Here is a 21,095-nt window from a genome sequence, read left to right as displayed (position 1 = left end):
AGTAAGGAAAGATTAAGTCAACCACGTCTATCTTTGTGTAGACAAATGAGCAATATAGGGATAGTATGAGATGTCTGATAATAACAAGGTACACTAAGAGACAGATGATCAACTTCCTTAAATTCATCATTTGAATGTCTTTCAATAACCTAATCACAAAGTGCAGACACCTTTGACATTTACTAATGCAAATAAATCATAATCTCTATTTTACAACAGGCTAGGAAAAGGCAAATCACAAGTTTTAATTGATAAGAGCAGCAGAAAATGGATATACCAGTGCTACTGTCAGTTAATACAGACAGTAAACAGAGTTTTTTCATGACAATTAAATTGTTTGTAAGATTTTTTTGCTTTTGTATCATAGGGCGTTTGATCTTTGATAACCTGAAGAAATCTATTGCCTACACACTGACCAGTAAAATCCCAGTGATCACACCCTTCCTGCTTTTTGTCATCATAGAGATCCCCCTGGCACTGGGTGTTGTTACTATCCTCTGCATTGACCTTGGCACTGACCTGGTAAGCAGTAGCCTAGAATTTTGTTATATTTTAACATCTTATCATGATATTTTGTTACACATGTGTTTTAATTTCTTAATTATTCAACAGTTGTGTCATTTACCCTTTAATAAACTCAAATGTTTGCATTGCAGACATTTTTTTAAATGAAATGAGTATCAAAAATATTTCAATTGTTAACAGTTTTGTATGATGATTTTTGCAACATTTTTTTTTTTTTTTTTTGTAGTTTTTGTTAGGAAGAAGTCTCGTTTTATTGTGTAAGACAAAGTAATAAGTAAAATAAATCTGAGTCACTCTAGTCTGCACTGGTGGTATAGAGGGGTAATGTCCTGCTACGGCCCACAGTAGGGGAGGATGTGCATGCCTAGCCTGGGGTAGGAAAAGAGAGGAGTATAAGTTCTGGGCACACTCATGTGGTTTAACTTCTAGGTAAAGACCAGACAAACAACTGTAGGTGCTGCAATATAATGGGTCGAGCATCCTGCAGATGTCAGACCCTTGTGGAAGTAAGGGGGGGGGGGGTCTAGTGCTATTACTCATTGCATGCCACACCTTCTAGAATATACTTGGCATGTGGAGAGGAATGGGGAGTAAAAGGTAAAACTTCCACTTAGTAACTGTTTGGTCTTGCCCTGCAATGCCTTGATCTATTTACTCCTTGAACATTATTCAGAGAAAGTCTGTAAGAGGGAAGAGTGTCCGGTTGACCTGGCAATCAAGGAGAGGTACTGTGAGTAGTTGATGATCAGCTGTGAAGGAGCCCAAAAAAAAGGTAAAAAAATCTGACTAGCCCTGTCATCTTGAAGACTTTTTTTTTAGATATATATTATTCTAAGGAATGTCTGTCATCTAATCTCCTTTTGTAACAAAATTTTATATTTTTCTTTGTCTTCTTCAGAGAAATGATGAAAAAATGCAGAAGACTAATTAGATTCATGAGGCAGTCAGTAGAAATAATTAATTAAAAAAAATAACACAAAGAAATTTATATATAACCAAAAGAATGGAATGGATATTTCAATGCCTAAAAACTGACAGAATGGTTAGAGGGCTCATGGTGGGTATAAATATATGAACCTACAAACAGAGTAATAGGATGGACTAATTCTTTTGTAAAACAGCAAAAACACTTTGGCAAGCAAAACAAATTCTATGGCTTAAGAATGACACCAGTAAGGCAAAAATACCTAATGATGTGTTTGTACAGAAAGTATAGCAAAACTCAGGAAAAAGCCTGCAGGTCCTTAAGATGGCAAATAACTTTACTTACTGAGAAGTGTTAGCACCTTTCTCATTGGAGGAGCTGGGGAGGAGGGGTGGGAGGGTGCAGTATTTTGCCTTCTCGCACATTTAGGGAGAGACTTAATTGTGTAATGGAGCATATCATGATCACATGACAGATTGCTATCAAGAATTGGCATTACAGGGTTGGTGTGGAGCTGGCTAACTGTACATGCTGTACTGTGATATACATGATGTCAGCATTTGCACCAGTTAGGGAATTCCAAAAAGTCCCCTTTGTACGTAACAGCATGTATGATGCTGCTGGACACTGCTGCATGTTTCTACTTCCCTTCCCACTTTAACTGCTGCTGGGGTAGTCACAACCCTAAGGAATAGCAGTGGGGTCACAAAGATTAGGTATAACTGGAACAGAAATCAGTAGATCGACAGCAGGAAGGTCCATAGTTAGGGGGAGGGTACAAAATGTTAAATTTAAAAACAATTTCACATGCTACTCATTAGAGATAAAATATTATGCACTGGATGAGATCCAGAAAAAAATGAAACATCTAATGGTGCATATAGCAAAAGGCCTTAATGGAATTCACTCTATAGATTTTAAAGACCTAAAATAAGGAACCAATAACAGTAGCATTTTTAATAACATGGAAGAAGACTATTTTTTGTCATTATAGGAAGATGATATATGTGTTTTTTCCTAAAAGATCAAGAACAAAACAAAGACAGGAAATGGACAAGCTATCATTTGGTTTAATCTGTAGCAGATAATGGAATCAACAGTGAAGGGAAAAAATGAATGTCTTGAAGCTTGGGCAGCAAGGGACACAGGCAATATTGTTTCATAAAGTGTGTGTGTGTGTGTGTGTGTGTGTGTGTGTGTGTGTGTGTGTGTGTGTGTGTGTGTGTGTGTGTGTGTGTGTGTGTGTTTATGTACATGGAGTATATAAGAAAAAAAACTTCACTGGCTCTTATACTATATAATCATGATGCTCCATAAGGAAGCAATATTACATATGGACTAAGACTTAAATAATATATCTCGGAGCCTAAAGGTTTGTCTCTGTTAAAGAACTCCTTTCATGCTACAGATTTTACTTTTGCCAATTAACTATGCATTTTCATTTTAAATGTAATAACATTTTCAGCTACTAATATAAAAAACACATATCATGAGCATACCTTTGTATAATCCATTAATTTAAGAAGGGAAACAGAAGGAAATGTGGGATCTAACATCTCTAGTAAGAGCGACTGTCACACTAATTACAGGGGTGGTAGGAAACAAAAAAATGAATCAAACCATGTAGCAAACATCTTTGTAAAGACTGCCTCATCAGCCTGCATATTTTTGTTTACTAACATTAAAGCTGTTAGAAAGAAAAGTGAGCTTTTGGAAGGTTTGTCAGGGAGTAGTAGTATGTTTATTGGTCGCAGCATAGTTTTACACATGTTGTAGGGGTGTTACTTTGTCTGTTAAAAATCTTAATATTTTGCAAAGAGTTTGAACTGTAGTTCTACCTTCAGAAATTGTAGCAGTTATGACTGGGGAGGGTAAAATGGAGGGGCTACGGCTCCCATATTCATTAGGACAACAGAATATTTGGGAATTAAATGTATTTATTAGTTCAGAAGATTACGACTAGGAACTGGCAAGAGTAAAAGAAGAAAAGAGGATTACTGGAGGGCTGGTAAAGGGAATACTTTGAGAAGATGGGACTGAAGGGGTAATGGTATTCTTCCTTTAACACTACAACTATTACATCATCTATGAACTAACCCAGCAGGACAGCTGCAAACAGAGATTCAAATAATGCTGTGAAAGCTATATATGGAAAGGACATTGGGCAAAATTGCTATCTGAAAGGTAAAGAAGGGTAAATATATGTGACAGTGAGATGTGTATTTTGGATTAAACTTAGCCATACCTCTCAAATTCCTTTATCAGGAATTCTGGACAAAACCAAAAATAATGAGGACACAGACTTAAAACCTTGGACAATTTTTAAATGTTACTCCAATTCATCAAAAAAATTACATAAAAACAGGTTTTGCATCATATGCCATTTCTGAAAAATAATTATAAAACTTTAAATAAAGAGTGGCATTATTGACTGACTGTAATCCTCTGTAATTTACAAGAATATCAAAAAAATTTGCAAGAAACAGTGGTCAAAAAATATGAGGCAAAATCAGTGGCACTCTGCAAATTCAGGAACAGATGAGAGCTTTATAAGCATCGTCAAAAAATTAAAATAAGAGGGTAAAATGATGATCAGTTTAGATGGGTGGAATTGGAGCAATGTGTGGAAAGGGCAAGCTACTAGAAAGGCAACAAAAAAGAGAGAAAAATATACAGATAAGGAGGTCAAGTGATGAGTGAGGAACTTCTACAGCAGAGGACATTAATAATGTAAGAATTAGATGTTACATGAGCAAGTATTTTTCACTTCAGAGAGTGGGAAAAGTGCATGCTGCGAAGTTGTCATATCTCGTCTTCATTCTATAGTGATGGGTTCTGAACCGATCCTCAGTTCCAACTCAGCCGCTTACTAGACCTCAATGTCTCAAACTAGCTCATGGTTCCATCCCTATCCAATGATGCTATAGTGCCTTCCTCAGATCTTGTTTGCCGCTAAAACAGATCGGGTCTACGGTTAGCTCTGGCTGAATAGAAACTTATTTTCTTCTTCCATAAGACAAGTTAGCGCTTTCTAGCTAAAATTCTTTACTTTATAAGCTTTCAATAGTTTTTTTTTCTCTAAATCATTCTTAGAGTGTTAATGATAGTTGGTAAATTAACAAATTACTGTGTGTGTGTGTGTGTGTGTGTGTGTGTGTGTGTGTGTGTGTGTGTGTGTGTGTGTGTGTGTGTGTGTGTTTTGAGGCCGTTGTATTTAGGCATTATAGTCCATATCCCTTAAACATCCCATTTGCAGTGTTAGTAGAAACTTTTGATATATAGTTTGCCTTCCTAAAATATTTACATTATTACAGATTTAGACAAATTACTGTATGTGTGTTTTTGAGGCCGTTGTATTTAGGTCTTATAGTCACTATTTCTATAAACATTCTGTTTGCAGTATTATTAAAATTTTTTGATATATAGTTCCTTCTTAGAATAATAGTGTTTAGAGTAGTTCACTATATTTGAAGTTTTTTGGTGGTAACTTCTTTTATTGTTACCAATTTACAGATATTGTTCATCTGAGTGTGTTTATTTTTCTCTCTTTAAAGGGCTTGTTTAAGTTAGAAAGCCCCTTTTTCCTTGACTCCCATTTAACTTGAGTGTCTTTGAGTCCGTCACTGTGGTGTGTTATTCATTATGTCAAAGCAGCAAAAAGAGATGAAACCTTCAGGTTTTAAGAAATGCCCTAAATTTTCACAAAAAAATGTCCATCATGGATGGACATACTGAGTGTGTTTATTGTTTAGGGCCAGTCCACTTACAGGAGTCCTGCTCCGTTTGTCATTTGTTAAGCTCTAGAGTTCTCCAGAAGAGGAAAAATAAACTTATATTAAAAGGTTTAATTAAGTCCCCCTTTGCAGAAGCAATGGACAAAGATCGAAATCCTCCTAAGCCTCATGATAAAACTAACAAAAGGTCATCTTCATCCACTTCTTCTGGATCATCAGAGCCATCGACTAAACTGCCAAAGATGCCTCTGTTAACTTCTAAAAAACCTGATCATGACAGACCTACTGCCTTGGTTCCATCTGAGTTGTAACCAATGGAATTTTCAGTCCAGAGCTGCTCACCTGCATTGGAGCCAGTCTCCCCGACTCTTAGGTCCCCATTACTGCAATCTGTAGCATCTTCTCCATCTTCCACATCCTCCAGGAGCCTATCTGATTGCTGTTGGGGCTGGCTCAGAGAAGCTTGGAACTGACTGTGTCCATCCCAGTATCTTTAATTCCTCCTCCGACCCCAGCGCTGGTTTCAGAGCCAGAATGCATGCAGCCAATATTATGGAGCCAACAGAACCGTGACCTATTACAGTCTCTTCAGTTCCGACCACTCTGACTACCTCTGTGCCATCCGAGGTATCTAGGGGCCGACACTCGCCGGTCGGGTCTGAGGAGAATAGTTGAGCCAAAACTTTTTCAGCTCCGACTTTACCTCTCAGGGCATCAGACTGTGTGAGCTTGGCTCCTACCTCTGCTTCGGAGCCAACCCCCATTGTGCTGGGGGAATCCCCAGATTCCTCAGAACTGGGGACTTCCATGGGTCATGGGAGGGGGGGGCCTCTGCAGCTATGAGGAGATCCTTGTCCCCACAGATATCATCACTGTTGCATCCAAGTGTTGCGTCCCCAAGAGCACCAGTATCTATCTCTACTCATATAATCACTCAACAACGGAGAGACCCTAAGCCTCAGGATGCCCCATTGGGTGAGATCCTCTCTTCCAAAACCTCTCTGAATGCCCCCGTGAAGAGGTTCCTCAGAAGAGGTTATGTAAGAGGAAGCATGTGGACACCCCAGATGAGTCATTCACTTTGGAGATGGACCTAGAGGAGTCAGAAGGGTCTACACAGTCACCCTCTGAGGATATCTCCTTTGTGGACATCTTGGAAATCCTTAAACAGAGAGGTGGCTGGAAGTCCATTTCCCCTTCTGATGAGTCTGTACCTGAAGGCTTTTGGGTCTCGACCTTCAGCCACCTGGGTGTCTCTGCCTTTCGACGAACTGATGGACTTAGTTTGTCGAAAGGCATGGGAGTCTCCAGATACAGTGGAACCTGTCCCTCAGAGGCCTAACAAATTTATCACCTCCCCAGATGAAAAAACCTTTTTAACCAAAGGAGTCCCTGTAGATGCTATGGTGATGGTAGTGGCCACAAAAAAGGAGCTATCTGAGACTTCCACATCTGTCCATCCCCCAAATAAGGAGTCGTGGACGATGGACAGGTATGGAAACTGCACGTTTTCTTCAGCGGCCTTCACTCTTAGGTCCCTGAATTACCTTATGCATTTTACAAGACTTCAGAGAGATCTCCTAAAAAAGCTTGGAGATGTTCTACAAGGTACAATAGCTGTGGGGGTAGCAGATAAGGTATCTTCACAGCTGGTCACCCTAAATTCAGTGGTTAACTCATCCATGAGGCTTGTCTCTTATGCAGCCGATGGAGCGAGCAGATCAGCAGGATCCGGAATTGCCCTTAGGAGACATTACTGGATGCGCTTGTGCAATTTTGTGGAACCTTTCAAATCATCCTTTGTCAATACCCCATTTGATGGCTTGTCCTTGTTTGGGCCTAAAGTCAAGGAAACGCTTACCTGGAGTGAACAAGAAGGAAAGACTCTCTCTGCCGGGTCCATTTTTCCATACCTTCCAGACCCTATCCCAAGGGTCAAAAGGGAAGGAAAATGTGGTTACAAAAATCCCAGAGAGCTTTTCATGACACACAGGGTGAACCTTCCTCCAGGGGCAGAGGAGGAGGTAATAATGGAAGATGCGGCCCACATGGCAGAGGGAGTCCGCAAAACCAGAGTGACTGAGAATCTTTCTTTGGTAAACCCTTTCAGTGTTCCTGAAAGGAGGCCCACCTGTCCACCTCTGGAGGAAGTCAGGGGTCATTTATCTCTGTACCCACAAGCCTGGCTAGACATAATGAAAGACAAGTGGGTACAAAGAATCATATCCAGAGCTACTCAATCCCTTTTTCTATGCACCTCCAAGGATCAAGAAAATCCTGGATGTTGCACCCAGTCACAGGGAGCAATCTGCTTCAAAATTTCAAAAGCTGTTGCAAAAAAGCGTCATCCAGTCAGTCCCTGCAGACCAGATAGGATCCGGAACTTACTCAAGGTACTTTTTAGTTCCAAAGAAGACAGGGGACTGGAGACTTATATTGGATCTCAACCAACTCAACAAGTCTATGGAAAAGACAAAGCTCCAGATGGTCACTTTGCAGTCAATACTTCCCTTTCTAGGGAAAGACAATTGGATGTGCTTTATAGAACTCCAGGATGTGTGCTACCACATAAAAATGGACAGGCCCATCCCGGAGTCATCTGCGCTTTCCGCTGGGAGCCAGTCATTTACAATTTCGAGCTCTGCCCTTTGGCCTCACTAAACCCCCAGAGTGTTTTCCAAATGCATGGCAGTAGTTACAGCATACCTGAGGCATCTGGGATTCCAAGTGTTTCCGTACCTAGGCAACTGGCTCCTAACCACCACCACCAAGCACTTACTTATCCAAGCAAGAGACAGTACCCTGAAACTATGTGTCCAGTTAGAGGTTTCGGTAAATTACTAAAAGTCTGCCTTATTGCCATCACAACATATCATATTTATAGGCACAGAATTAAACACAAAAACCATGATAATCAAGCTGCTACCATAAGGGTTCAGACTTTTCGTCTTCAAATCCGGGACCTCCTCTTCAAGACCAAGGTTCAAGCAAGAACAGTCTTAAAAGTACTGGGCACAATGGCAGCAGCAATATTTGTGATTCCTCTAGCAAGATTACATGTAAGAATCTTCCAGTGGATGCTCTTCACTCAATGGTCCATGCAGGTGCTGCCTATGTCCCACCTCATAATTCCGATAGAAACCCTCAAGAATGTCCTTCATTAGTGGCTTCCATCCAACCAAGTAACGATGGGTCAACCTATTTACCCCCGTACTCCGATAGCCACAGTAACCACAGAGACTTCTCAGATAGGGTGGGGGGGACATTTTGGGTGGGGGGGCATTATCAGGGAAGAACAACCGAAGGCACTTGGCAGGATCACGAGGCTCATTTGCACATAAATGTACAAGAGATGAGAGCAGTGCTGATGACGTTGCAAGCATTACAGGACTCTCTTCCTATAGGTACAGTTGCAATGCAAACAGACAATATGTCACTTGTGTGGTACATAAACAAGCAAGGAGGGACCAGATCTTATCCACTTTGTCGAGAGGTCCTGAGAGTATGGCAATGGGTGATGTCCTCCCAGGATTTTCTAATAGCAACGCATATCCCAGGGAAATCCAACATGATAGCGGACAAACTAAGCGATTCTGATGCCACATGAGTGGTCCCTGAAGGAAGAAGTAGTGGAAAAGATATTTCACAGATAGGGCCAGCCTTGCTGCGACCTATTCAACACAGCCACAAATACAAAATGCAGCAGCTCCTTTGCCCTGATTCCCCCCTCTGGGGGAGTCCCTAAGGGATGTACTTCCTGACACACTCGGTGGGGACACTCCATTCATCTCTTCACTCCCTAAAATTGACAGCATGGCTGCTCCAGTTCCCAATATAGCCAGGCTACAAAACTTTACTCCAGAAGTCCGACACATCTTAATTTCTTTTTATAAGATGTCTACAAGGAAACTTGATTGTAGCAAATGGAAAAGATTTTCAATATGGGCTTCGCAAACCTCCATCGAACCTTACTCAGCACCCTTACAATTCATTCTAGAATTTTTGGCTAAGCTTTTTAATGAGGGAGCAGCTGCAGCAACTATTCAAGTCCAGCTGGCAGCAATCTCAAACTTTCATATTGGAAAGGAGGGAATGAATATCATTTCATAAACTTTCCAAAGCTTTCCTGAGAGGCACCAACTTGCTAAGACCATCCATACAGCCACCACTTCCACCATGGAATCTAAATTTTGTTCTTTCCCATGTAGTCTTTCTGCCATTTGAACCAGCATCATCCTGTAGCTTAAACTTTTTATCCTGGAAGACTGTGTTTCTAGTAGCAATCACTTCAGCTAGAAGAGTCTCAGAGTTACAAGCTTTATCTATCAAACCTCCATACATGGTATTCCATAATGATAGGGTTTCATTATGCACAAACCCTTCCTTTCTACTGAAAGTATGTTCAGAGTTCAGTCTAAAGCAATCTATAGATCTACCAGTTTTCTTCCCCAAGTATAGCAATAAAGCAGAGTACATGCTTCTCCAGCTTTATGTTTATAGACAATTATGCTTGTATTTGCATAGAACAAAAGAACATAGAAAATCTGACCAACTTTTTGTCTCATTTTCAGAAAATAGAAACGGTCTAGCAGTAACAAAAATGACTTTATCCAGATGGTTATCAGATTGTATCTCATTCATCTATCAATCAGCAGACAATTTCTGTCACTTCCAAAAGTTGAAAGAAAGACAAAGGTTGGGAAAGAGGGACTGCTTAGTACACAGTATGGTAGTGAGGCAAATAAAAAAAGGACCAAAATGCAAAGATGTTAGGAGGTAGCTATAGGAAAGGTGTTATAAGTAAACATTGATGGTTAAAGGCTGAGAAGGGCAGAGTGGTATAATGTTTAGAGAAATGAGGGAGAAGGAAAAGGTAAAGACAATGAATAAGTTAAGGAAACATGCTGGAGGGATAGGTTCCTGACCCAGAGACTCCCCATACTCTGGAATAGACTGCCCATAAATGTCAAGCAGAGCGTCTCCTTGGCCCTCTTCAAAAGGAACCTTGATGATTGGATGGGAGATAGGAAATTCACCCCAGGGATCACGTCAGTCATCCTGCTAGACAGGGGTCCAGGGAAGTAAATATTGTGGGAAGAAATATCCAGGGAATTGTTATGGCTAGGCTTGTATAGGCCCTTGGGCCGATAGCCTAGCACCAACCTATGAACCTATGAATAGCTGGTACAGGCAAAGCTAGGAGTGGAAGTGGAGGATTTATGGAAAGGGACATGGGAAAGAGTGAATGAACAAAAAGACTATGTTGAAGAAAGTGTAACAGAAAAGAAAAGAAGGATTAGAATTAATGATTACCTTCCACTGGAGGAGACAGAAAGATTGTATTAAAGTTTGAAGTAGCAAGGATTAAACAATGCAGTGCTAATATTAAATATGATGAAGTGAAAAGAATTAACAACATTGGGAAGAAGGATAGTGATTGTGGACAGTCGTTAATGGGGGAGTAGATGGGGTAGCAAGTTAAGAATGAAAATACACCTCAAAAAAGAGTCTGTTGATTTCATTATGTGAAAATGGTAGAGCACAAAGTATTGACAACAGGAAAGCAATTAAATTTCATAAGAAGGTGCACATGATTATCAAATGCATGGCCAATGTATATATACACAACATATATATGTTTGCTTAGTAAAAAAAATGTGCTATGAAGGAGATAAATAGGAAGGAGAAAATATATTCACACTGGGAACTAATATTGCATAATTACTTTCCGAAAATGTGCTTGTAAGGAGTTTCATTTATATTAGAAAATGGGATGGATTTTCTGATGTATCCCCACACAACAAGGTACTGTGATGTTAAAACTGTTGGACAATTTACCCATTCAATTGTAGTATGATATATAGGTTGTATGATTTTGGTAGTAATAGTAAATACAAATATTATCAGGTTTACAATGAATATAGTTTGTGAAGGAACAAGGGAAACTTATTTGGTGTAAAAGAAGTCCTTTCAGAAAAAAAAGTGAATTTGTGTGAGTTGGGCTGTTCTACTTTTTTTCCCAATATTTATTTACTGTGAAAAGTTGATGATCTGGTATTAATTTTGAAATATTTTTTTAATTAAATTGTAACAAGGTATTTGACACAGGACAAGGTAGTAACACATTAGACAGACTTGGAGTATGTCCTAGGATGCTATCATGGGTAAACACTGTCCAGGCAATAAGAAACAAGATTCATGTACCAAACCAAATGATGTCTGGGGGTACCTCAGGGATCAGTGTTGAGTCCACTCCTTCTTTTAATGTCTTTTTAAGTGAATTGGCAAAATACCTGAGTTATGCAACAAAGTCAATGCAAAAAAGTTAAGAAAAGATAAGAAAATGACATGCCAATAATGGCAGGTGTCAATGACGGTGACATGGTGAAAACAACAGTTTGAAATAAATGTAGAAGAATGAAAACCAGTTTTACTTATTTAAATCCTAAAATTCCAGTCCTAGGTGGTTATCCTACTGGTGGGTGAAGTTTGACTGCTCGATCTTCAGTTGCCCAGGCCAGACATTCTGATCGCTTCCATAGAAAATCACTGTTGGTGAAATGTGCCAGTGGTGGTGACCCATTATTTGTTGATTTCTTCCTTCATCAAGTTGGTGCAACCATGGAGTTTGTGCATATAAGGTCAAGGGGATATGCATGGGGGCTTGGCAGTATGCCAAAAACATTTACATTTGTGATTTTGGCAATTTTATGTATTTATTTATTTATTTTGGGCATTTGAGTTTGGTGAGAGTGATCAACAGGAGTATGATCTTCAACAAATTACAGTAAAGACATCCCAGGCATTTTACATAAAACCAGTGAAATATACCAGATAAAACCGCACTGCTCATGAAATGGTCAGTAAAGCAAATAAGTATAAAACAATACAAATAAATGTTATAAAAGAACAGAATCCTGAAAACAAGGTGTATCTCTTTATATATTTAAGTCATAATTGACCCTCCTAAAAAGATGCTATTGTCAGACTCTCACCTTAATCAAGGAACCTATCTGAATCAGGAAACCTGCAGCAATATAGCAGAATGATTCAATACCAGATTTCTCAATATAGGCTTTTGGAGAGTCTATAGTTCCTTAACTGATGATTTGAGTTGCCATGTAGCGGCATAAAGGCACAGCAGTTATTTCATATAAACAGGACTCAGATTGTATAAGGGATAGAAAGTGAGAGTAACAATCTTTTCTTCACAGTTCCACCAAAGACATTAAAGTCTTCCCAAACTTGAGCTAAAAACACCTCACTTGATTTAAAGCTACAAAAGAAGGACTAGCATCACCTTCTAATTGTCTCAAAATACAATCATAGAATCTCCTCATATATCCATAAATAGTATAAATTCTCCAGTACAAATGATTGATCACTTTACTACTCAACAAGAAAACAAAAATACAGACAGAGAGAAAAATGGTTTAAAACTAAAGTCATTGCCTACACAAAATGTAAACGATTAATCAAATATGTTCTCTACAATTATATTATTTTTTCTAACAAATATTTCATAAGCTCTTTCTTTAGGCCATGTGGATGAAGAGTCTCCTAAGCAACTATAAACCAGGTTTCCTTTTTTAATAAACTAAATATCTAAATAAAATTAGGATTATTTAAACAAATCTGAATTACACTTATGGTTGAGTCTGAGCACTGCATTTCTGTCACTGAATCACTATATATAGCATCCATTAATGCCACCAATGTTTCTAGGACTTCACATCATTACAAGACAGCCACCATCAGCTTTCTTGGGACTCTGTCATATATTTTCCCCATGCTTAGGAATGCTCATTTAGACTGTTCTTCACCTCCAGCTTCTACTCTGCTATTTCACTGTCATTGTGGAGTCACTTCTGTTGTTCTTATGATCTGAATTTGCACTTCTCACCCACCTTCTTACTTTATACTAGTCGACATATCCATTAATGTCACTTCACTAACACTCTCATGCAACGTGACAGGCATTTGATACATCTGTATTGTTCACAATCATGAATATCCCTTTAGTTCTTATACATTGGCACTAGAATGCTTATTTTCCAGTTATTTGGGATCTTTCTGTCTCTTTCCGTCATGTTTATTACCCACAGATACATTCTCTTCCCTAGCACACCCAACATCCTGATCTTACCTGCTGTGCCTTATCTCAGCAGCTTTCCTTGATTGTGTTTTCCTTAGTGTACCTGTTCTGGATTGGTGTGAGGTCTCCTTCCTGTGTTTTTGTAGACTGTGTATAGCAGAGTACAGTTTCTTTGAGGTTTTCTATATTCAGAAGTTTTTGAAGTAATCCTTCCCTGTGCCCATAATGCTGTTTGAACTGGTGATCAGATTGCTGTGGATGTCCTTTATGAATTGCATCTGCTGATTGTCTTCTTTGTCTTTTTGTTCCTGTCTTGTAGCCTAATAAAGCTTATTTGTGCCATCTGCTGACTCACTTTTCAAAAGCTGATAGAGGATTTCTGATGCCTTGTTCTTTGCCTTTGCAACTACTCATTTAGACTATTTTGTTTCCCACCCAGTATTCCTTATTAGCATTGTCTATCTCTTCTACCTCTAACTTCATCCTGCATGCTGTCTTTCTTTTGATAACCTCCTGGACTTTTAGAATGATCAAAAATGCTGGGGATCAGAGATAACTTCTTAAATTCCAAGGTAACAAAACCCTGCTTCAGTACAACAGGAAAAGCCCCAGTGGTCAGAGATGACACCAATATTTGATAATTAACTGTACACAGGACATATAGGCTGGCAACAACCAGACTGGAAGGGCAAGGATCTAGCCCACAGAGATGCAAATTCATAATCACAGTAAAAAATGAATCATAGTCAGGAATGCTGAACATGGATATCGAACAAGAAGAGCAAACTTCACTAGTAACCAGAGAAATACCCATGGAGTTACCTGGAGGAAATGCTCATCTTATACCAGCAGCCTTAACATCAAAGAACTAGACAGTAACTTGACACGGATGTGATGAAAAGGTCTTCCATGGGAATAGATAGGCTGGGCTGCATTAGGCTTCCCACAACTCAGAAGAAGAACGCCAAGTCATTAAGCACAACTGACTTCTTCCTAGACAGGAATGGTGTTTTGACATCTGATTAAGAGTACAATCCTCATCCAGATCAAGTCTGCTGCTCCAAGGCTCTCATGATCCCAGTGATATCACAGTCTCAATCCTTTCTGCCACAAGGAGTACAGCTGAAGGTCAAACCATGGCTCATGTGCCTTAATCCACAGCCTGGGTCAGTCTAGCCAAGCACTGTGGATGTTACAGCCAGCCAGACATACTGGCTGTTCATACTATCTTCCAAAAGAAGCTGAAAGGAGCAGAAGCAAATGTAAGCATGGTTATGTTAGATATCTTGCCATACACATGTAGTTCAAGGTCGAGGAATTTAAATGGGTTAACTCAAGAGCAAAAAGTGGATTAGGAAGTGGTCAGAACACAAGACCAGCTCTACCACCACGTCTGTGGTATTTAAGTGTAGAAGCAATATCAAATTAACATGAAGTCTTAATGTATGAATAGCAGAGGTAATAACATAAGCAAACCCAAACCTCTTCATAATAAAGAGGAATTCTAATGTAAGAGCCAATGATGAATCATCAACCCATATGATGAAGTTATCAAGAACCACATGGTTCTGGTTTTACAGCATGAAGAAGTTGATGCATTCCTGTATGAAAAGCATCTCACAGCTGGGTATTTTCATAGGCAAATACTAGGCTATCGGTTTGCAGACCATTACAAGCCTAGGCAGTAACCAGAGGTCAGAATCCAACCCTCTACTTTGTATCTGTGAGGTTAAGATGTTAACCATTATGCCAGAAGGTAGATAAGAAGAATCTTACTGTTCACTCCTACAACTAGGAAATGTTCTGATGAGATGATATCATGGCATCCTGAGGCAGCTGAAGCTCTAACTTAACCCAATTAAGAGCCCCACCCCTAATCACCACCCATCTTGGACAATAAAGATCAAACATACTTGGTGGGACCAGAGCAGCAAGATGAGGGTCAAAGTTGTTACCAAACCATGTCATGCAATATGAAAACAAGGCCTACTTCATGCAGCAACTCAACAATAATCTCACACTCATTGCAGATTGTATTTGCTTTAGAATACAGTGTGGTAATTACAGCCATGGAAGGACAGGTTCCACTTACCAACTACAGGTAACAAACTGGAACACTGGGTGTAGCCCGGAAGAATGTACCCAGGCAGGTTATTTCACCCTAGTGGTGTAGAGATTAAAAGTTTAAGTGACCACTGTGGGTGCATACACAGGAGTGATCACAAAGGCCAAATGTGGCATCTGCCACTATGTTTGCACAAGTTATGAAATGCTTACAAATCTGAAATATTAGATGAAGGATATCAAAGGCTATAAAGAAGTAGAGAAACAGAAGAGTGATCCTATCATAATAGAATACCAAGGACTAGTACTAAGGCTTATAATAAAGACTAGGTTTGACATGAAAGATTGATAAAAACAAAAACAAACAGTAACGGACTAGTGAAGTGCAAAATAGGTCTGACTGATGTGGGTAATAATGTTCATCCAATTAAGCTTTAAGTCAGAAAAGCCATACCTCTCAACTGTCCAGATTTTCAAAGAATGTCAAGATTTTCGCCACACATTTTTGGTCTGTTCCTCATAATATCTGTGGTTTTCTGAATCTGTGTGGCAGATCAGTGAGGATTGACTTCACTAAATAATGACACGCATATGAGTTTCAGGCTTAATAACTTCATAAAATGCATTGTAATACAAGACTTTTTATTCTAGCAACTTTCCAAGTTTATAAGAACAATATATGGTTTAATAGGTTCATAGATTAGTACTAGGCTAACTGCCCTTGTGAGCCATTTTAAGCCTAGCCAGTTACCCCATGTGAGGATCAAACCCTGCACATTGTGTCTGTAAGGTAAACACCTTAACCATTATGCCATCCTCCCACCCCATTATGCCATCCTCCCACCCGATATTTAAAATGTGTCTATTTTTGGGGCTTTGTCCAGATTTTTTGTGCTAAGAGGTTGAGAGCTATGGGAAAAGCTAAAATTCATAAACTCAAACAAACTGTAAATGAGGAAAATGACCAATTTGATAGCTATGACTCAGAAACTGAAAACACAAGCAATACAGTTAGGATTTAAAGATCCTAAAGCAGTAGGAATTAAATATAAGCACAAAATTAAGTCAGGTATAGCAGAAATCCATGTTAAAAAGGAGCATAAAAATCCCAGTAAATATCTAGAAACATGTACATTTGCATAAGAACAGGGGCAAACTTTGAGATCCAGTATGAAAGCTGTTTGGGGCACTTAAAATAATACTAAGAAAAACCAGTATCCAGACTGACAGATACCTCACCTAAAAGCTACAAAACTGGGATTACTCAGAAGGCACATATATTCACCTGAATCAGATATGGTTGAATTTAGTTTCATATAGTCTTAGTAAGTCTGATTATACCAGAAAATTAATACTTGATTATAAAACTGGTGGTTGTGAAGATGTGCAAGATAGTATTATAGCAGTTGGTGTTTATGTACAAATATTTCCAGGTTAGGGTTAGATTAAGGGTTAGGAAAGGGGATAGATTTAGTGTTGTGCATGTTTTGTATTGTACGTGTGTGTTCTGTGTCCTTTTGTCTTCAGTAGTGGTACTTTTAGGGAAAAACATTTTAGTAATATAATGTGCAAGATTAGGGTTGAGGCAGGGATAGGGCTAGGGTCACGGTTAGGGTTAGCACATATGAGTAAGGTGGTGCTGGGGGGAGTTATTTGTGAGTTGGGTATCATTTTTTAAAAATCATATTTTCATCTTCAGTGAAAAGTACTATAGGCAAATCAATGGGTCCACCATGGGGGCAGCTGTTGTCCCCCGCAGTTACTAACCTGGGCATGCCAAACTAGGAATTGTAAGCTGTATATTGTGGCCCATTCTGGGACTTGGTCAGATCCTATAGATGATGCTCTTTTAATGTTGTAGGACTCAGATGAAAGGCTCCAGGAATTCCTTGATTTTCATGAATAACGCTACCACTTTTCTTTCCTTTACGGGTCCAATATATGTACTAACTTTCTAGATGTCAGCTTAAATGTAGATTTCATTGATGGCAGTGTAAGCTCAAACATTTATAGAAAACTCACTTTCAGAAATGCTTATGTACATGGATCCACTGACACCCTAACTTCATTATAGACAATGTGATTAAAGGACATGCTTTCCAGATTTCCAGACTGACATCTTTAGGAAAACAGTTTATTCAGAGACTTAGAATTCTACAATCTATGCTTACAGATAAAGGGTAGAATAGTCAAAAATATATATCATCTTTAAAGAAATTGTGGAGGGTAGAAGATGGGCAATCGTGTCCCTAGGAATTGTTCTGCAAACTCAGGTTTTGATAGTGCATTTGTACTACAATTCGCTGTAAACACTGTAGCTAATAAACAGGTTTCCATTAACAGCTGGAATATCCTAAAAGACAGTCAGGATGAATGCTTTAAGACTTCGCTGAAACAACACCTGTTGTCCCATTGGCTGTGTATATGTACCAGCACTGACTATAAAAAAAAAAAACAATATTCCTAGCCTTCCTACTTTTCCTCCCCATCTCACATCTCATACTCCTCATTTATACATTCAGTGCTTCCAGCTTACTAAGTCCAAAATGTGCCACCCAGCAACACATAATTTACTACATCAGTTACCTACCATATCTACTATTCAGTCTTGATGCCTATATAGCAATAGCTCTAAAGCTATACCTTACTTTCAGAATCTTTAATCTGCTGCTCTCCATCTTATAGGTTCATAGGTTCATAAGTAGGTACTAGGCTATTGGCCCAAGGGTCTAAGTAAGCCTAACCAACAAGGTTCCCTGGCTTACGCCACCCAAGAAAGTTAATTTCCTGTGCCCCTGTTGAGCAGAGCCACAGAAGTGATCCCGGGGTGTATTTCCTATTTCCCATCCACTCATCAAGATTTTTCTTGAAGAGTGTTAATGAGGAACTTTGCTTGACATAGATGGGTAGCTTGTTCCAGAGTATAGGACGTCTCTGGGACAGGAATATATCCCTCTAGCATGTCCTATTTATTGTGGTAACAAGGTTTAGGTCCCTAGAGTGTGTAGCTGGGAGGGACTGGAATTTCTTAAGGTGTAGCATGTCCAACAGCTCTGGGTTTAACATAGCTTTATATGTTAGGCAGATATCTCCTCGGAGTAGGCGATATGCTACAGAGTAAAGCTGGATTTTTTGAGACGGTCAGTATAGGGCATCTGTTTGAGGCCAGTAATCCTCTTTGTGAGGTATTTGTGGCCTTTCCAGCTGCTGCAGATGTCTTGTGAGGTACATTCCAAAAGGGGAGTTGTACTCTATAATGGATCGAATGAGTGCAGAGTAGAGGGGAACAATGACCTCTTTTTTCCTGGAAGAGAACCCTTTTGTGATGAGATGTGCCACATAAAAGGATTTCCTGACTACTGTGGTGATGTGATTATCAAAGGAGAGACTACTGTCCACCTGGGTCCCAAGGTCTCTTATCACACATTTGGCATTAAGTAGACTGCCGTTTATGTGGTAGTTCATAGGTACAGAGTTTGTACCAAAGGGGATGACAATGCACTGTTTGGCACTGAGCTTGAGGCCATGCCTCTGACACCAGGCATCTGTCTCAGTGAGGTCCTTCTGTAGGATGTCCATATCATTTGGGGACTCAGCTATGGCTCCTAGTTTGCTTTCATCTGTGAACTTCGTTAGCCAGAGGACTTCTGTGTTAGCCTATACTTCAGAGAAGTAGATACCAAACAGAAGAGGTCCCAGGACTGAACCCTGTGTACTCCACGTGTTACTGGTTTGAAGTCAGATTTGGAGTCTGCAACTTTTACAGTGTGGATTCTGTCAGTGAGCCAGTTGACAACCCATCTCATGATGTAGGGATTTATACATAGTTTACTGAGTTTAGCTATAATTCCAGAATGGGGGATGGTGTTGAAAGCCTTGGCGAGGTCAAGATAGGCTGTGTGAACCACCTTACCCTCATCTACGGCTTTGGTGACTGCCTCAAAGAAGTTGATCAGGTTCAGAAGGCATGAGGCCTTTCACAAACCCAAACTGGGTGGGGTCCAGAGTTTGGAGGTTACCAATGTCTTTGTTTATGAGTTCCATGATGATAAATTCCATGGCCTTGCAGACCAGGCTTGTCAGGCTAATAGGGCGATAGTTCCCAGGATCAGTGGTGGCTCCCCCTTTGTGGAGTGGGATAACTGTTGCTGTGTGCCATTTAGTGGGCACAAAGACTGACATGAGACTGTGATTGAACGTGGTGCTTAGGTGGGGAGCCAGTTCATTCTGAAGTTCATGTAAAATGCAGCCTGGGATGTTGTCCGGTCCCATGGATGCTGTGTTTTTGGTTTTAGAGAGTGTAGCTTTTACCTGCATAGATGTGATTACAGGGACTCTGCTTTTTTCCTGTATAGATATGGGCCCTTTAGAGCGTGAGAGGGGGTAACGTTAGCAGTGAACCTATTTGCCTGGATGTTGGCAATATCAGTTGGTTCTGTAATTTCCATGCCATTGTGCTGTAACTCAGACCAGATCTGGGTGTTGCCATTGAGATTCTTGACATAGCTATAGAATGCTTTGTGGTTGCCCTTAGAATCAGTGGCAATTTTGTTTTCGTAACTAGCTTTGGAAGCTCTTATAAGGGATCTCAGCTTCTTACTGAGGCTGACCAGGCAGCTGCTCCAGTCATGGGATTTTACTCTCGTTTGCAACAATTTCTTCCTTCTGTTGTAGAGTTTGTTTATGGCAGGGGACCACCAGACTGGCTTCCTTTTTTGGAGGATAGCGTCTTGGTTCTGTTTGGGATGGCACGATCCATGCACTCGTGTAAGTGCTTATAGAGTGCATTTGTGTAGGATTCAGCAGTTGTAACTGTATTGTCCATCTGCATGGGTGTCATAAAGTTCGCCATTTCTGTCTTAACAAACATGAAGTTGACTGGAGAAATTTTTTACCGTGGTTTACTTAATGGTGGGCGTGGGTGAGATGCAGATATCTAGGGTGATTAGCTTATGGCCGGATCTGACCAATTTGGAGTTGATTGCAGGTGTGGAACACCGGTCAATCATCTTGGTAATGACTAGGTCTAGGATATTGTTGCCCCTGTTGGGGGTGTGGATAAGTTGATCCAGGGCATTGGAAGTTATGAATTTCAGAAAGCGTTGAATGAAGGAGTTGGTACATACAGTTAATGATGTGGTAGTTGAAATCACCCATTATTAGGGTGTTTGGTTGAATCCTAATATTTTCCAGTATATCAAGGAAAGAGGAGTTGGAATCCTGGGGCATGGTGGGGGATCTGTAGCAAGCTGCAATTTAGATTGCAGTTTTTCCCAGAGTTAGTTGCACTTGGATAACCTTGGATGCATTATGCTGCGCAACTAGCCTGGAGGTGTGGATATCCTTAATGAATATGGACACACCTCCGCCTTTTGTGTTCTGGTCCAGGTAAGATGGCCGAAAAGTGTGGTATGAGTTATAGCCTGGTAAAGTGAGTGAATTTTGAGATTTAGACTTCTAGCATTGAGTAGCATTACCCTCAGTTTTTGCTTGCCTGCTTTCCCTCTCTACTGCAAAACTGCAATAGTGTATTGTTCACACATTCACTATTACCCCGTGTCATCACTGTATTCTTGTTTGGCTTGCATACTTAAAATCTAACATCTGTATAACTAGTATTTTCTGTTTTATTGTATATCATCTATTCTGTAATGTAGTGTTCTGTACCATCGTTGCCTGATTTCTGTATTTTGATTCTGTAGCTTTATCATGTTGTTTGCTTTTTGGAGCTTTTCTCCCCAGGCCTCTACTG

The 21,095-nt window shown here is 39.8% G+C and overlaps 1 protein-coding gene across 1 annotated transcript in view; it reads left to right on the top strand.

Moving 5' to 3' along the window:
* The window catches only part of LOC122803366 (sodium/potassium-transporting ATPase subunit alpha-1-like), a 577,066-nt gene that overhangs the window by 436,238 nt on the left and 119,733 nt on the right, over window positions 1-21,095 (top strand). The window contains exon 17 of the mRNA XM_044072943.1: window positions 368-522. Coding sequence (XP_043928878.1) covers window positions 368-522 — 155 coding nt within the window. The remainder of the gene's footprint in view (window positions 1-367; window positions 523-21,095) is intronic.

Source organism: Protopterus annectens, chromosome 5.part1 (genome assembly GCF_019279795.1).
Source record: "Protopterus annectens isolate FY-2018-M chromosome 5.part1, PAN1.0, whole genome shotgun sequence".
In the NCBI taxonomy this organism is placed as follows: Eukaryota; Metazoa; Chordata; order Ceratodontiformes; family Protopteridae; genus Protopterus; species Protopterus annectens.
This window is presented reverse-complemented; position numbering and strand designations above follow the sequence as displayed.